At 45.0% G+C, this 17,144-nt stretch overlaps 1 protein-coding gene across 2 annotated transcripts in view; it reads right to left on the reverse strand.

The window, feature by feature from the left end:
* SPATA13 (spermatogenesis associated 13) overlaps positions 1 to 14,647 on the reverse strand; it is a 174,961-nt gene extending 160,314 nt beyond the window's left edge. Inside the window, exon 1 of one of the 2 annotated variants that reach the window (XM_048494360.1) lies at positions 14,377 to 14,647. In XM_048494360.1, the coding sequence (XP_048350317.1) occupies positions 14,377 to 14,454 (78 nt within the window). In that variant the 5' untranslated portion in view covers positions 14,455 to 14,647. The remainder of the gene's footprint in view (positions 1 to 14,376) is intronic. The other variant, XM_048494364.1, reaches the window with a different exon arrangement.
* Positions 14,648 to 17,144: the final 2,497 nt, after the last annotated feature.

A 17,144-nucleotide genomic window follows, 5' to 3' on the forward strand; every position in this document is an offset into this window, starting at 1 on the left:
AATACAGGGGTCCGTAACCTTTTTGAGTCTGTGGGCACGTTTGGAATTCACAATGCGTGCAGGAACAAAATGGCTGCCAGAAAATGGTTGCCACAGGAAGCAAAGCCAGCCATGAAATGATTGCCGCAGCTAAACTTCCATAACACACTATAGAATGGGGTGCTGTGTGGTTTCTGGGCTGTATGGCTGTGTTCTAGCAGCATTCTCTCCTGACATTTTGCCTGCATCTGTGGCTGGCATCTTCAGAGGATCCTCTCCTCTCGTCAGGAGAGAATGATGCTAGAACAAGGCCATACAGCCCGGAAATCACACAGCACCCCAGTGATTCCGGCTATGAAAGCCTTCAACAATCTGCACAGCCAATCAAATTTTCAAGAGTCAGTCAAGTTGGGGCCCTTTGCATTTAACATGTTGACATATTTATCATGAGCTGCCATGAGACAGGCCCCTACGATGCTGGAACGTCCCTATCCATGCAGGTGGCCCTCCTGTGGTGGAGGAATGCCGTTGCAGGGGCAAATGTCTGCATTTGTGTGCTGCAAAACTGTGCAGTGCTCCACTATCAATGTAAATAGCTCTGCATCTGCATTTGTGCCCATTTGAGTTGTGCAAGTGGCAAGTGTCACTGGTCAAGGAGTCACACTCCTTCCAATGAAGTTTTGGCCCTCCCTTTGGGTTGCACTGTAAGTCATAAACCCCACCTTGTGACTTCAGCACCGATTGACAAGTTACGGTAATTCCTTGAAATGTTGATCAGAAGGCAAAAGAACAGGAAGGTTAGATAACCCCTCTGTAAAATAGATCACTACCATATACTATTCGGATATTCATGAGGATAAATCATTAGATGAGGCTACTGCTAAATAAAGGAAACACCTTCCCACATAAAATCAACCATAAGGAAATGTCAGCAGCTTGGACACAGATTGAAAAGGAAGTCCTGGTACATGGAAATCTGGAAGTGAATGTTTTTCGCTTCTTGTTCCAACTGCTTTGCAAAGCTGAGGGTGGTAGTTCTGATTTGTTCAGTGTTCCTGTTCCTCTCACAATGCTAATAATAGTTCAACCAACTACAGGGAGAATTATTCAGTACATTTTATATTTTATCTGGCTTTTGAATGCCTTGATTTGAAACACAAGGAAACACAAAGATTAAGAAAGAAACAAAATATTAACAATGCCATCATTACTATGCAGTGATCTCTTCCACATGGCAACTTTCCCCATCACGGTTCTGATATAACATGGGTTGACATAAGGAATAAAGTGGGAATTTGGGGGAAGTTTTGTAGAAGCCACAAATGACATGCAAAGACCAGCAGATGACACAGAAAAGGTTTCGAAAATGCATAAAATATGTGTACAGTATTGTGTAATACCATGTTTAATCTGTTAAAACCATAAATATAAACAATTACTTTTTAAAAGTTAAAATAAAAGAAAAAGAAAAATTCAGATTTATTCTCTAGAGCAAAGGGAGGGCCAAAACATTTTAAATGGATTTCCAGATTGCAGTAGGGTGCCGTACCCCAACCCCAGCTATTTGGAAGGGATAGCTGTACTATTTTTTTTTGGGGGGGGGGGGTGTATTTAAAAACAAGTTCCATTCTCGTGAGCAAGAAACACAAGGCAAATCTTGGTGCCTGCATTATCTCAAGGGTATTTCTTGGGTGCAGATCAACAGAGATGGAAAATCAGTTCTTTAAAAAATTAAGACATGCTGCTTGACAAGTGGAGGACAAATGAAAAAGATGAAAATGTATAAATATGATCCTTGACAACGTGCAGGTTTTTTTTCTGGTACTGTTTTTGTCTGACCTCTAGCGGTATGAGTGATAATTGCAACTGTGAATTTCCAGTAGGTAAGAAAGGAAGGGATAGGGAAGGACGGGGCTTTGGGTGCCTCAGAGCAGCCGGCCGCTTTTAGCAACTGGTTCGCCTGAACCAGTGGGAACCGGCTGAATCCCACCACTGCTTGTGAGGTAGGTGGGGCTGAGAGAGTTCTGAGAGAACTGTGACTGGCCCAAGCTTCATGTGGAAGCGTCATGTGGAGGAGTGGAGAAACATACCTGGTTTTTCAGATTAGAGACTGCCACACATGTGGAGGAACAAGGAATGAAATGAAACGCTTAATCATTATACCACACTGGCTGTCTTGCACTCCAGAACTTCAGCCACTTGGAGTTCATATGGGGCATGGGCTGGGTCTCTGTAACTTAGCTGAAGCCTTCAGTGAACAGAGAGTAGTTAGTAAAGCAGACACTAACCCCCTCCCCGCCAGTGTATTGCAGGGAAGATGATTAAATGAATAGTGGAGGACCCACTGTCTTTTCGAGCCAATTTGTCCACCATTACTGATCTTGTTGTCACAGTTAGAAAACCAGGATTTCAAGATTTTTCTTGGACTGAAGACCATTAAGATCCCAAAAGGCCTCTATGTGGATTCTAATATAGTGGTGGCTATTAGAAGCACTGCTTGCTGAGAGATGTAATAGAGTAGGACAATAAATAGGAACCAGAAGGGAAGAGATTACTGAGTGATGCAGCAGCTGTTTTGCCTGTTTAAGGCCAGTATTAAACTTTAGTCTGACATTTAAACTGTACTAATGTGTTTGATACAATAGCTTATTGGGTCTAAAGACTGGCCAAGACAAACAATGTCTGTGCTACAGTTTGCCAAACACTCATGTGATGGTGCACCATATATCAAACAATCGCAAATGACAGGTAAGCCCATTACTAAGCTTCTAACTACAAAACCTTGATGTTCTTTGCTGGAAGGAGAGTGACTTAGCTTGCCTGGACATTGGGGGGATCTCTCTAAGAGTATAAGTGTTATCTCTTGGTGGGATATTTCTCTCTTTGGCGGATTCCCACGGACACCTACAGCAGTGTCCTACCAGCATATATGATACCGGTGGAGCCCCAGGGCCATTTGCATGCTGAGGTGTGAGCGGCCCCAGAGCGGCCGCATCTCGCGGGGGAGCCTCCGCACAAAAGTGTCTTCATTTTCTTTCCCCACACTTACCTTCTCACTCTGCAGGGACAGGAAGGCATGCCCATACTGCCCGCCGACCCCCGGGGGTAGAAGGGCAGTGTGGGCATGCCTCCAAGTCCCCGTGGAGCTCCGAAGGGAGAGAAGGTAAATGTGGGGGGAAATGGAGGCACTGAACAGTGGCGTCTCCCACCTGGTGCTGTTCCCATGGCACCAGCAGGGAAACACTGTTTCCCCAAAGCCTTGCTCATTGAGTGAGGTAGGGAAGCAGTGTTTCTGCTCCAGGTGGTGGGGGGGGGGGGAAGTACAGCACTGCCTCATTGTGGAGGCAGCAGCCATGCAAACGGCACCCCTGGAGTGGTGTTTTTATCATTCTATGGGTGCTGTTTTCAGCCCGTGAGGACTCCACTTTTGTCTGTACCTGGGAGCTGACCTCTGACCCCCTCCTCCTCCTCTCTCAGTAGCCATTGTTCTTTGTCTCACTTTCCACAGGGACCTGCATGGAGTCAGACGCTTCTACAGGTTACTCCCGAAGAAGCAAATATTCCACATGTGCACTCACATGACGCCGGAACAGTTCTTGTATAGGGAAGTGTATTCTTTAGATCAGGATTTCTATCTCTCTTTCAACTGCAACAAGAATGTGAACAGAATCTACTGGAATAAATGTAAGTTTTACCTTTTTGCCATTTACTCCTGATTTTACTGCACTCGATATCATGTTTCCACGACTGGGCAAACTCTGCTATTTTAACCAATATACCCAACATTCTTGAAGGCCAATGATCTACAACATAGGTGTCAAACTCGCGGCCCTCCAGATGTTATGGACTACAGTTCCCATCATCCCCTGCCAGCATCATGCTGTCCATAACATCTGGAGGGCCGCGAGTTTGACACCTGTGATCTAGAATGATCCCCCCCCCAAATCTATTTTATTGTTTGAGAAAGAAACAAATTATTGGATGCAAGCGGTGATGTTTTGCTCAAGTATATGAACCATCTTGTATGCAAGCACGCTGGCAACTCTGTGTTAACTGGGCTGTGCCGTTTCTGTTGGCTACAAGTGGCAGAAAATAGATAAAATCTATGCCTTGATTCAACAAATGCCTTCACCAGAGCACATATTTACATGGTTCGTTATCCTGAAACAACAGCCCCCTTAACTCATTTCAGTCATTGATCTATTTGCACAACCAATAGATTAATCAAAAGTTAAAACAAGGGGGGGAAAGGAAGGAAGAGTCACCCTGGATAATGAAGAGTTTGAGACATGCTCCCAACACATTATTGCACAAACACCAGAGTTGTGATCTCAAGTACGTTTTTGTTGCCTGTTGGACCCAAAGGAATACATCTAGGTCCTGTTATTTGTAAAGAAAGGACTGTACATACACACATGTATAAAAAACATTAAAGCAGATTAAACTTTATGATATCATTCGTGAATACTGTTGTCAACTTCGGTTGGGAAATTCTGGGAGGTTTTGGAGTGGAACCTGGGGAGGACAGGTTTGTCAAGGGAAAGGATCCCGGCCACAGAATCTACTACAGCAGCCATTTCGTCCAGAAGAATTGAGCTCTGTAGTCTGAAGATCAATTGTAATTCGAGGAGATCTCTTGGTCGCTCCTGGATGTTGGCAACTCTATTCCTGAGAGCCAGCGTGGCAAAGTGGTTAAGAGTGGCAGAGTCTGATCTGAAGAACCCGGTTTGATTCCCCACTCCTCCACATGAGCAGCGGACTCAAATCTGTTTGTTTCCCCGCTCTTCCACAAGAAGTCTGCTAGGTGACCTTGGGCTAGTCACAGCTCTCTCAGAACTCTCTCAGCCCGACCTACCCCACAAGGGTCTGATGTGTGGAGGAAAAGGGAAAGCGATGGTAAGTCACGTTGAGACTCCTTAAAGGGAGATAAATAAAATGTTCACCGGCATAAAGCAGCAAGCTTTACCTAACTAAAGATGCTGAACTGTAGAAACCATCCTCGTAACACTACATACATCAAGTGCTGTCAAATTGCAATTGACTTATGGTCACTCCAGCGAGGAGCTTTCAAAGTAAGTGAGAGGCAGAGGTGGTTTGCCATTGGTTTCCTCTGCAGGGTCTTCCTTGGTGGTCTCCCTTGCAAGTACCAACGTTGCTTAGGAAATCTGATGATTGGCCTACACCTCATAACTCTTGTTTGTTTGTTCAAATACTTATACCCAACTTTTCTCCCAGATGGAGACTCAGAGTGGTCTCCTCCACTTTATCCTCCCAACAATCCTTTGTAGAAAGAATGTCTGGTCCAAAATCACCCAATAAACTTCTATGGCAGAGTGGGGATTTAAACCTGGGTCTCTCAGATCCTAGCATGACACTCAGACTACTGTATCTTGAAAGACATTCATGACTACAATATTCAAAATGTAGGGCAAGAAAAAAGGAATGACAAAACAAGAGAAAAACTGAAGTCCCAGCCTCTAAGAACTGACTGTCCTCATAAACATCTGAAAGTTGACTCCCTTCTAATAATCTTTTTATTGACGCACTGATTGTGTGTGTGTGTGTGTGTGTGTGTGTGTGTGTGTGTGTGTGTGTGTGTGTGGCATTCATAATGAATCCTGCTAACATATAACATTATCATCCCTCCAGTCCTCAGTTTAAGTTGGACCTCTTCTCTTGTAAAATATCTCCCTGACATATCACACTGTTCACATAGCAGTTTTGTATCTAGAGATAGCTTATTCTAGTCAAACCATTTTAACCACTTTTGATTTCCTTGCTAATCTTCTCTATACTGTTCCAATTTTAGTATATGTGCTGCAAAAGCAAGCACCAAACACTTTTGATTTCAATGGGAGGGAGCAAGCTTAACTTGCCCATTGAAGTCTCTTAAACAGTGATGCCCCTAACATTTTGTGTTGTTACACTATCACCACAGTCTCTAAGGCCACCCTAAATTGGTTGCTGGTGCAGTAAATCAGAATAGGCCTGTTAGAAGTTAATTTTGCACCATCAGCCACTGTTGCTGCTGCCTTCGTTCTGTAAGCAATTTAATTTGTTCTCTTTCTCTATTCTTCCCACACTTTTTAAACAAGCTATTTGTTCCAGAATGTCAAAGTATAGTGATGCATCTGGAAGAAGTTATAAAACTCTGCCATGAAAACCTGACCTCACACATTAGAATTGCTCAGAGATTCTTTTGAATATGCAAAACAATTACTTTTGAAGTTACTTACAGTCCAATCCTGTGGGAAAATGGGCTGTTGGAGCGAGCATGGGGACACACCAGCATGTTTGCCCTCCCTGCTGGCATAAGTGGCACTTACACTTTGGGGGAGGGCAAACTGGGAGGTGGGTGGGCACCATGGACCTTGGCAGCGCTCAGCCTGGAAGACAGCTGGGCCCCAAAGCTCTGTCAACATCCAGGTGGATAATGGCACAGCTGGGGGGATTCCAGGGGGGTTCCTGGGGCATTTCATCAGCCTTTGCAGCTGGGAATCCCCTGACGTAGCCCTCGGATTTGCGCTACTCTTTTGGGTGGTGTAAATCTGTTTTGGGCTACGTGGGGCTTGCAGGTGACTGGGGAGTTTTGGGCATTTGTTGCCTTCTTGCACCACCTGCAAGCCCTCTCGGGGCAGCACAACAGCCTGAACCCTGTGGATGGGGCTGTTGCAGTCACTATTTGAAATGTAAAAGTCATGAACCCTCGATCCATGTCGTACCATAGATATCAAAATTAGTTTAGGCACCAAACACTGTGATGATGACTGATAGGAAAAGGATGCCAGTAAGCTAGGAACTATACTGTGTAGGTAATTTTCTGAAATGGAACATCCCACCAAGAGATAACGCTTATACTTCTGCAGCTCAGTGCAAGAGCATGAGGTTTGAATGCAGAATGTCCCGAGTTCAATCCATGGGCTAGTAAACGATGAGAAAATCCTAGAACAGTGGCGGCGAACCTGTGGCACGGGTGCCAGAAGTGGCACTCAGAGCCCTCTCTGTGGGCACAAGCAAACATAGTGCCCTCCCCCCACATCTAGGCTGGTTTGGGCCACTGGGCTTGATTATTAGCATTAAACCTAAGATGTAGTTTGGGGAAGCAGTGTAGGTAATTCTGTTAAGCACTGTTAAACCCCACTGATTTTTATGCGAAGAACTAAAGTGTGATCCTTTACCTGGGAGTAAGCTCGGTTGCTGGCAATGGGGCTTGCTTCTGAGTAAACCCTCCTAGGATCGTGATTCATCCATTGGAAGAGTTGCTTCAAAGCAAAGCCACCGACTACTACCAAGCTTACTCCCGAGTAACGAACACCTCGGAGCCAATAGTTTTTTCTAAACTAAAACCTCAGTATTCAGGTTAAATTGCTGTGTTGGCACTTTGTGATAAATAAGTGGGTTTTGGGTTGCAGTTTGGGCACTCGGCCTCAAAAAGGTTCGCCATCACTGTCCTAGAAAGTTGTTGCCAGTCAGAATAGACTGTGCTGACCTTAGCAACCCAATGGTCTGGCCCATTATACAGTAGCTTCATGGGATGGCGTGCATGTTCCTCCAAACAACTACACCTTCAAGCCTCAAACTGTCTCTTTAAATGTATTGTCAAAGATTTTTCATAGCTGGAATCAACGGACTGTTGTGGGTTTTCCAGACTGTGGTGTGGTAGTTTTAGCTCCTAATGTTCCGCCCACATCTATGGCTGGCATCTTCAGAGGCATGTCACAGTAAGATGTGGCATGCTGTGACATCCCTTTAAAGATGCCAGCCATAGATGTGGGCAAAACGTTAGAAGCTAAAACCTCCACACCATGACCACAGTCTGGGAAACCCACAACATCCTGTCTCCTTAAACATGTACATGCTGCAGCTTATTTCTCTCCCTTCCTTCTCTTCCACACAGGCTTATTCCTCCCACCCTTAGTACTCATTTTCTTCTGAGAACTAAGTGTAAGCATCTGGGACTATATGTGCTTGCATTTACAACCTTCATGCTTCCTACCTTCCCTCCATCTAAACCAGTGGTCCCAAACTTTTAAAACAGGGGTCCAGTTCACTGTCCCTCAGACCATTGGAGGGCCGGACTATAAAAACTTCCACACCCACAAGCTGGGTGACCTTGGGCTAGTCACAGCTTCTTGGAGCTCTCTCAGCCCCACCTACCTCACAGGGTGTTTGTTGTGAGGGGGGAAGGGCAAGGAGATTGTAAGCCCCTTTGAGTCTCCTGCAGGAGAGAAAGGGGGGATATCAATCCAAACTCCTCCTCTTCTTCTTCATGTTGGTGGAAGGCGATGTCTGTCGCAGCCTGGGCGCCTCAGCCGTACCTGAAGCCGTACGCCGGCAGAGCCAAGGCAACCGGGTGAGTAGCGGGAAGGGGCGGCTGGGGCGGCTGCTGCTGCTGCGGCATGCCCACCTCGCTGCTGCTGTTGCTCCCACTGCTGGGCGGCTCCAGCAGGTTATTGTTCAGCGAAGAGGCGCCGCCGCCGCCAGGCCTGGGGTTCCCATTGGGGCTCTTCAAATCAGCCTCTGCTGACCTGCGCCCCTGCCATTGCTCTCGGCCCTGTCCTACAGCTCCTTGCCCGGGGGACCGTTGCTCTCTGACAGCAGCAGCTGCTGTTGCTGCTGTTGCTGCTTCTGGCCACCGCTTTGCCCCCGCCTCCTCCGAGCAATCCCGCGACGGCTCGGCTTTCTTCAGGTCTGACGGGGCTGGTCGCCCAGGCTAGTGGCGGCCGTGGCGGGGGCCACCTGAGCAGCCATGATCACCCCTCCCCACCCAGCCAGCCAGCCAGCCAGCCCCCTCCTCCTTCCTTCGCCTCGCCCGATCGACTGCCCTGCCTGGCGGGCCAGCCGGCACAAGGCCTCACTGCCTGCCGCCTCCTCCTCCTCCTCTGGGCGTTCACTCCCCGGCTCAAGCGGCAGCCTCCTGGCTGCAACGGTGGCTCATTCCTCCCAAGGCCACCAGGCCGACAAAGTGGGGAGGCAGAGAGGGGCGCGGAAAGCGAGCTGGGACAGCCGCGCGCAGGACCTGGCCCCACTCTTTCGCCTGCCTCTCTCACTCAATTGCAGCCAGCAAAGAAAGGGAGGAGGAGGAGGAGGAGGAGGAGGAGGAAGAAAGGGGGAGGGGGGCAGGACGGGGCTCTCCTGGGGTGGGAGAGGAAGGAAAGGGAGAGAGAGAAGGGGGAGATCCGCTTCTCCCCAGCGGGCCGGATAAATGTTTTCCGGGGGCCGCATTTGGCCCGCGGGCCGTAGTTTGGGGACCCCTGATCTAAACTAAGATAGCCAAGTTCTTTGGGGCAGGGAGATGTCTAATACTTTGCAAGATACTAGAAAGCACTTTGAGTGTACATCACTGTATTATGTACTCCTAATGTTCAGACTGCTCCAAGGAGAAAGCATGCATGTCTGCAATCAAAGCATTATCACCATTTAGTTTTTTAGATTCCATGAAATGCTAGGCTAGTTTAAAGATATATGAGAAAGGTTCCACTGTCTACCACTGGGTGGAGCTTTCGCCAAAATTCTGCTGAAAGGCATGCATTTTTAGCTGGTCTTATGCTTGCCCAATGTCCACATACTAGCAACAAGACCTTTTAAGGGAACGCTGTGGCTCTTGATTATTTTGCTGCAGCATGTGCCTTTGTGGACATTGTCTGCAATGTCTCACTACCAGCAGATTTCGGGGAGGCTATGAAAACCCTCAACTGGTGTCTGGAAGTACCTTTGGGAAGGATAAGGGCTAACAAGCTGAAACTTAAACCTGATAAAACGGACTTGGTCAGAGGTCAGACTGATCCAGGAATTGAGGTGTCCTGTGTCCTGCATAGGGCTACATTCCCCTTAAAGGAGCAGGTCTGTAGCAGAACCCAGAAGTGGTGTAACATAAGCTGGTGGCTGTGGTGGCCAGATGCTGAAGCCGGTGAGCCAGCTGTGGCCTTTCCTAACTTGTCACTGTAATGCATACTCTGGTAACATCTACTGCAATGCATTCTATGTGGGGCTGCACTAAAGAGTGTTCATAAACTACAAGTATTTTAAAAAGTCTGCAGCAGGAATACTGACTGGAGTGGGTCATAGAGACATCACTGCAATCTTGTTCTATCTATACTGACTCCCAATTTTCTTCTGGGCCCAGTTCAAAGTGCTTGTGTTGACCAGTAAAGTCCTATACAGCTTGGGCACAGCATACGTCAAGAACCACATACTCTAATGTGAACCTAACTGACAATTACAATTAACTTCAGAGTCCCCACCCCCACCCCACCCCCGGGCTGTAAAAATGTTTAACATAAACTGCCGCAGTTTGGATTAGTAGTGTTAGGAGATTAATAGACCCTAGGACAGATTTTTAAGGGCAATTCTGAAAGTTCCCAATTATGTATCTAATGCAGATCTTCATGAGGATCCTGATAGGACCTTTGCTGCTGCATTTTGGGTGACTTGGAGCTTCTGAAGACGACCCTGAGCAGCCCTGCATAGAGAGAATTGCAGTAGTCTAGCCTAGAGGTGACTGTCACAAGGATCAGTGTGGTTAGATCAGATTGGGAAAGATAGGGCACCAGCTGCTTCACCTGGTGCAGATGGAAAAACACCGCTCGAGTGGTATGTGCCACCTGGGCCTCCATTGATAAGGAGCACTTCCAAGCTCGGAAGGCGGCAACTCCCCAGTCAGACTTTACGATCAGTGTAGTGCCTTCAACAGTTCAAAGAGCTTCACATACATTCTCTTCTTTCCATCTTTACAATAACTCTGTAAAGGCAGATGAATGTCATCTCCATATTGTGGGAAGAAGGGATGAGAAAGTGGGTTCTCTGAGACCACTTAGTGAGGGGAAATTAATTAATAACCACTTAAAGTTAGAGGAGAAATTCAACCTGGAGGCCCTCTGTGTCATGATCGGTTCTCCCTCTGCAACGGATAGCAAAGATGAAAGCAGCCTACCACACACCCCTGTTAATCCCCCCACTGACAGCGAAGGAATGTTTCAGGAGTAGAGGCGTGAGAGCAGATGTTCATCAGAAGAGGATGAACCAGCTGTTGATCCAGAGTCCTCTGCGGGGCCCTCGAAGTTAGGACTTTCTCAGAGTCCACCCTCAGAACCCCAAGCAAACAGTCCTCCCGGTTCACCCACCCCTTTAGAGCAGTGTTGCCAACGGTTACGCCTTCAATTAGCTGAGCATAGACGATCAGCTCAACTGGCTGCTCGGCATTTATAAGTTACTAGCAGGATCAGTTCCCTGCAGAAACATTCCTACAGCATTTCCACCCTCATGCTGATAAGAGACAGCTCACAGCCGGTGTGTTTTTGCAGAAGGCAATTTGTCACCTTGCCAGCTACTCTGCTTCGGTTCCGTGAATTGCTCAGAAGAGCCTGCTTTCCAGTAACGACCCTTGGACTTTGCCCCCTGGACCTGATTTTGGATTTGTGTTTTGGATTGTGACGACCTGGTAGACTGGTGAGCTTACTTACTGATTCTCAGACTGAACTCTAACCAGCGCCTTATCAGATGCCTTAAGAGACATTTCCGACCTGTGTTTAACCTGCAGTAAATATCTATCAGCTGCACCCTGTCTTCTGTTCATCCTTGACAGTCAGTCCGTGACACTCTGATTCATAGCTCAGCCAAGAGATTCTATGAGCTCAATGTATTTTCTGATATAGGTAATATGTATAATACATTTGAAATGAATTTTCACTCTCTTTTTAATGGTCCAAACCAGTGAATCTTATATTTTAAAAAAATTACTAGCAACTCAATATTCACACCCAGCAAAATTAAGATGCCACAGAAAGTGACCTCATTAATATCCTATGACAAAATATAAAGAGGAATAGAGGAAATAATGAGTTTGAAATGCTGAAAGGGTTCAAAGTGCCAGTTAATTAACCATTTACTAGGAGAACATTAATGGAAAGAGATTAACTTTGTATACCATACTTCAGTGACTGGAAACTGTAAGACATTCATAAAATATCTGCGTATTCAAATTCCATTGCTGCTTCTTGTCCCTATGCATGGGAATTGCAACTTTATTATCTGGAGCCAGTTACAAGAATGCCAGGCTATTCATGAAAGAATACCCAAAGCACTGCTGTGTGTACACTGCCCTCCTTTTTAAACATCTTCCATTCATGTGTCGACACACAATCAAAATTGATCAACTGCAGATTTCAAAATCTTCCCGAGAGGTCTCAGGCGCTTTCCGCACAGCAAATACAAAGCGGGTTGCAGGCGGGATAAATGAACCCGTCATAGCCCCAGGCCATTCACATGACTGGGCATCACTCCCGTGGTCAACGAGAGCGTTGGCTGGGGTGAACACCTTTGCACAGAGGGGCATTTTTTTTTCACTCACCTCCTTCTACTATGTAGCTATGAAGCCAGGTATGCATGGACCTCCACCGCCATGCTGCCGTCCCTGGGCCCTTCGTAGCTAAGCAGCAGAGAGGCGGGGACTGGAAAAAAAAGGGAAGTGTGTCCAAGTAACTAGCTGCCCAGGACAGCCGTTCACTCTGCTGCAGCTGCAATCCGCGTTAAAACAAAATAATCACAGATACAGCGATTCTTGAAAAACCTGGTGGGGGGGAATGCGGAGTGGACTCGCATTAGGAGTGGAATCTGTGCGAAGTTCCCTCCCGACCCGGGTTTTATACTGTGGTTAGCCCTCGTTTTTTGGCTTGTGCAGAAGGGGCCTCAGATGAGACCAGAACTCTGTGGGAAAAATTAGATTAGATTTACCATGTTCCCCCCCCCTCCCCCCTCCTCTTTTGCCACCGTGATACAGTGATTAGAGTGCCAGACTATTAATATCTGGGAGACTCAGGTTCAAATCCCCACTCAGCTGGATGTCCTTTGACCAGCTGTACCACCTCAGCCCAACCTACCACACAGGCTGTTTTTAAAAATACAATTATAGACCTTTAATAGGCAATAATAAAAGCAAACAAAATTGTAAGCAAAGAAAATCAGTGCAGGGATCTGAAATACAGCATATCAACACACAGGCTGTTATGAAGATAAAATGGAGGAGAAGAGAATGATGCAAGTCAATTTGGGCCTCTATTGGGAAGAAGAGTGAGGTCTCAATGAAATAAAAAAAAATTAGCACATAACATCCAGTTTATAACAACATGCACAGTATCAATGCCAGAAATCCACAGCTACCATTACAATGTTACAGCACACATTAAGAAAGTTCTTTTGTGCTTAGAAACAATCCTTGCTCAGTAATGCTCTTTCCAAGAAGTAAAAGGACAAACAGCACTATCCTCCAAAAGTTTCTCCTGTACAGATCACAAGTGGAAGTAAATACTTAGTGCAGCATATAATCAAAACATACCGGTAATACAAAAAAATTAAACATAATTTGTATAAAATGCGTATTCCTGACAACATTTTGCAACTGTAGTCTGTAGGTAGCAGAAATTTTGCTCAATGGCAGAGCATCTTATAGAACCATAAAAAGCACTGGGTAGAGTCCTAAGCTGTGTTTGCAAGTTACAGTGAATGAATACATATACAATTCATGTATAGTGTACACTTCTCTATTTGAAATACATGTACTGAATAATTTTCATGTTACACTCAACAATGTTACATTCAATGTACAGCTGAACAAGGGATACAAACCCCACAGTTAATCATTGAAATAGGAGTTGACCTGAAATCTTCCTGCTGTGGTTCAGGAAATTCTTGGCCCAACCTATCCCAATTGCAGTGCAACAGCAGCCTCTATTCTACTTTACATGATGGGCATTTTTCTGATGCATGTTACTTCAGAAAATGAAAACACTTCTGAATGGTATCTCACAAAAGCAAGCAGGTAAAGTGAGGAAGGAATAGGCAGATATTATTCAGAGAACCCTCCACTTTTTTAGCTACCGCAAACTTAGAAGTCTCCTCATCTTCCATTTTGATGTAGATAACATTAGATTTTGCTTTCTTTAAGCTCAACAACCAGACTACAGCTTGTTTCCAAAAAGCAAATGCAAGTACTCCTTCTCCCCAACCATAATTCAATATATCTAATAATAAATTAGCGGCTTCCCATGCCAATCTTAAAAACAGCAAAATCAGGCCAATCACAGCAAAGAAAGAGGTTGCCACATACTGTGGGGATTCCCCTTGTATTTTTTTTATACATTAACCAAAAGTAAAAGACCACTTCCCTTCAACCAATCTGTGACAAGAACTGAATGTGCTCCAGAGCACACAATATTGAGTCAGCCAAAGGGGGGAAATGAAGAGTTGGGGGAGGGAAATCAATCCACTCACACCCCTCAAAGCTAACAGATTATCCGAGTAAAAAATGTGGGGGAGTTAATGAATACACAACTTTCCACTGTAATCCTCTGCAACCTCTCCTTAAATTTCCTCACATTCAATACATTTTTTTTAGCTTACCTTCCACATGATGGAGGGGCAGGCTACCAATGTGAAGGTAACTTTCTCCGTCACCACATTGAACATGACCTGAAACATGGCTAATATTCACGGGATCTCAAGGCCTTGATGAGAAAGCTGAAGGTTGGTCCTTTCCCCACCAGTGAGCAGGCTGGTTCTTTGCTTCGGTTACGCCACATGATGCATTTTGCAGAACCCAAACCTATTGATCCAAACTGAAGGCTTAAAATCCAGTGAGGGTCTGCTTGCCCCAGCAGCCTTCCGCGGGTGTGTGTGAGGGAAAGACAGAGAGAGAGAGAACTAATCAGATTAGCTGGTTTTACCAGTCTGAGTTGAGACTAACAGGTTAGCCAAACAGTTTGCATGGGGGGGAAGGGAGTCGAGATCTGAGTAAACAATTCAAATTGCTGCATTTATTCAAGCAGAGGATACAGACCTCCTTTGAGAATCGTTCTTTTGTCTCTCTGTCTCAATGCTGACAGAGCCATGACACACATTGTACATTTAGACATGCTCCTTGGGGAGCTGAATTTCTATAGGCTGGTCTTTATTTTTAACTGCTGTTCAGTGCCACTAAAGCATACCCAGAAACGATCTCTAATAATGGGTCCTGGGCGGTGCACAGATAAATCTCTGTCATATAGAGAATAAGTATTTCTCTTTCTTGGCATAATAGAGGCCCTGCCATTTGATCAGCTTTGTTTAGTGTCAACATTATTTACAGATGGTGAAAATGTATATGGGAATAACTTGCTCATATTTGTCATGAATAGTGATTTCCTTTAGAAAATCATTAGAAGAAAACTTGCAGTCATTACTTATGGTATTTCAACATAATATACTCATGGGCATGAAACCATAATGTTAACTCACATCAAACTATCAGAAAATGGTTTTTTAAAAAATTGTATCATAGACCACTACTGAGATTGTGAACCAACACAGCAGGAAGGCATGAAAGGTATATTATCACTTAGTAGTGGGAAGATGAGGTATTGAAATGCATGTTTCAAGTTTAATTTGCAATTTGCCACTGTTTTGCTTTGCTTCATTTATGTGTAATATACATGTACTATAATGACAGAATTATAATTACAGATATTACGTTTTAGCCAATGGTGTTGGAGAACAGATAGTTTAAGGAGTTGCCCTAAGATTACAGGTCTGTTGTTCTATAACAAAGTTTTGAGACTGCTGTACTCGACTTGTTAGTTGCTCTTCATGTTAAAATTGTTTTAAGCTATTCCTTATTCTGATGGACCCAGAACTATTGTACATATGAATGTATAATATATATATATTTCAAACCATGGTGTTGCAGAGATCACCAGTGGATCATCACTTAAGAACCTCTCAACTAGGTTGAATGTCTATATTAGGTATTTATATATAAATTTATATATAAACATATAACTTATGGTGACCCTTTAGGATTTTCAAGGCAAGGGAGGTGGTCTGCCATGGCTTGACTCTGTATAGTGACCATGGTGGTCTCCCATCCAAATACGGACCAGGGCTGACCATGCTTAGTTTCTGAGTTATGCTGTGATCATGCTAGCCTGGACTATCCATATATAAATTGAATGTATGAAATGAAATAAAGAACTGTGCAAAATAGAGACATGATGCAGTGCTAGCACTTTGAGACATATGGGCAGAAAAGACTGGTGGGAAAAGACCAGGCCACTATTGCTGGTGCTTTAAGCCTTATATGCATGACATATAACTCAGCCAACACACTTAGAGAAGGGGAAGAAGGATTAAGCTCATCCCCTCTTATAGGTGTGCAGCACACGAAGATGCCTAAAGCTGTTAGACTATTGGTCTACCAAAGTCAGCATTGTTTACTCTAACTAGTAGAAGCCCTCCAAGGTCTTCCACATAACCTTTTCACTAGAAGTGCCATGAATTCAACCTGAGACCTTCTACAGACAAAGCAGATGCTCTACCACTAAAACCATGGTCCCATCTCACACAGTGAACCCCACAAGCACCGATCCCAATATTGGAACATTCATCCCTTATCCTAGGAACACAACATATGTGCCTCCAGCTTCTGAGAGCACAGGCAGCATGGCTGTGTGTAGGTGAATATGAATAGAATAGGACAAGGCCACCATGAATGGTCATCAATGGGAGTTGGGGACTGTGTTATTAGTCCCACTATCCCTCTACATGTGAACCAAAACATTTGTGTGACTACAATATTTTAATGCACTCTATCTGCACTGAGATGGTTCAGAAACTGTCCTATGGTAACTGGTATGTTTCTCAGCCCAAATTCTCAGCAGAGCTGTATCCTTCTAAGCCCATTGAAGGCAATGGGCTTAGAAGAGTGTATGTCTAGTTAGGATTCACTGTCAGTTAGCCCCTGTGTTTCTTTTATTAATTTTCTTGGTCACTTATTTTCGTTGGTTCTGCAGTTTTCCTGGATAATGTGGATTTTTAAAAAATGAAACGTAGCTGTTTCGAATATTGGTTGCATGCCACTTTGAAAAGCAATTTTTAAAAATGGTTTCTAAATTAAGCACTACTCCATCTGTAATATAATGTATAATGAAATTTTGTATTGTATTGTCAAAGGCTTTCACGGCCAGAATCACTGGGGTGCTGTGTGGCTTCTGGGCTGTGTGGCTTCCTCTGAAGATGCCAGCCACAGATGCAGGCGAAACATCAGGAGAGAATGCTGCTAGAACACAACCATACAGCCCGGAAGCTACACAGCACCCCAAATTTTGTATTAGCACTCACAGTGATTGGCTGCACTG

Source organism: Sphaerodactylus townsendi, linkage group LG04, assembly GCF_021028975.2.
Source record: "Sphaerodactylus townsendi isolate TG3544 linkage group LG04, MPM_Stown_v2.3, whole genome shotgun sequence".
NCBI classification, from domain to species: Eukaryota; Metazoa; Chordata; class Lepidosauria; order Squamata; family Sphaerodactylidae; genus Sphaerodactylus; species Sphaerodactylus townsendi.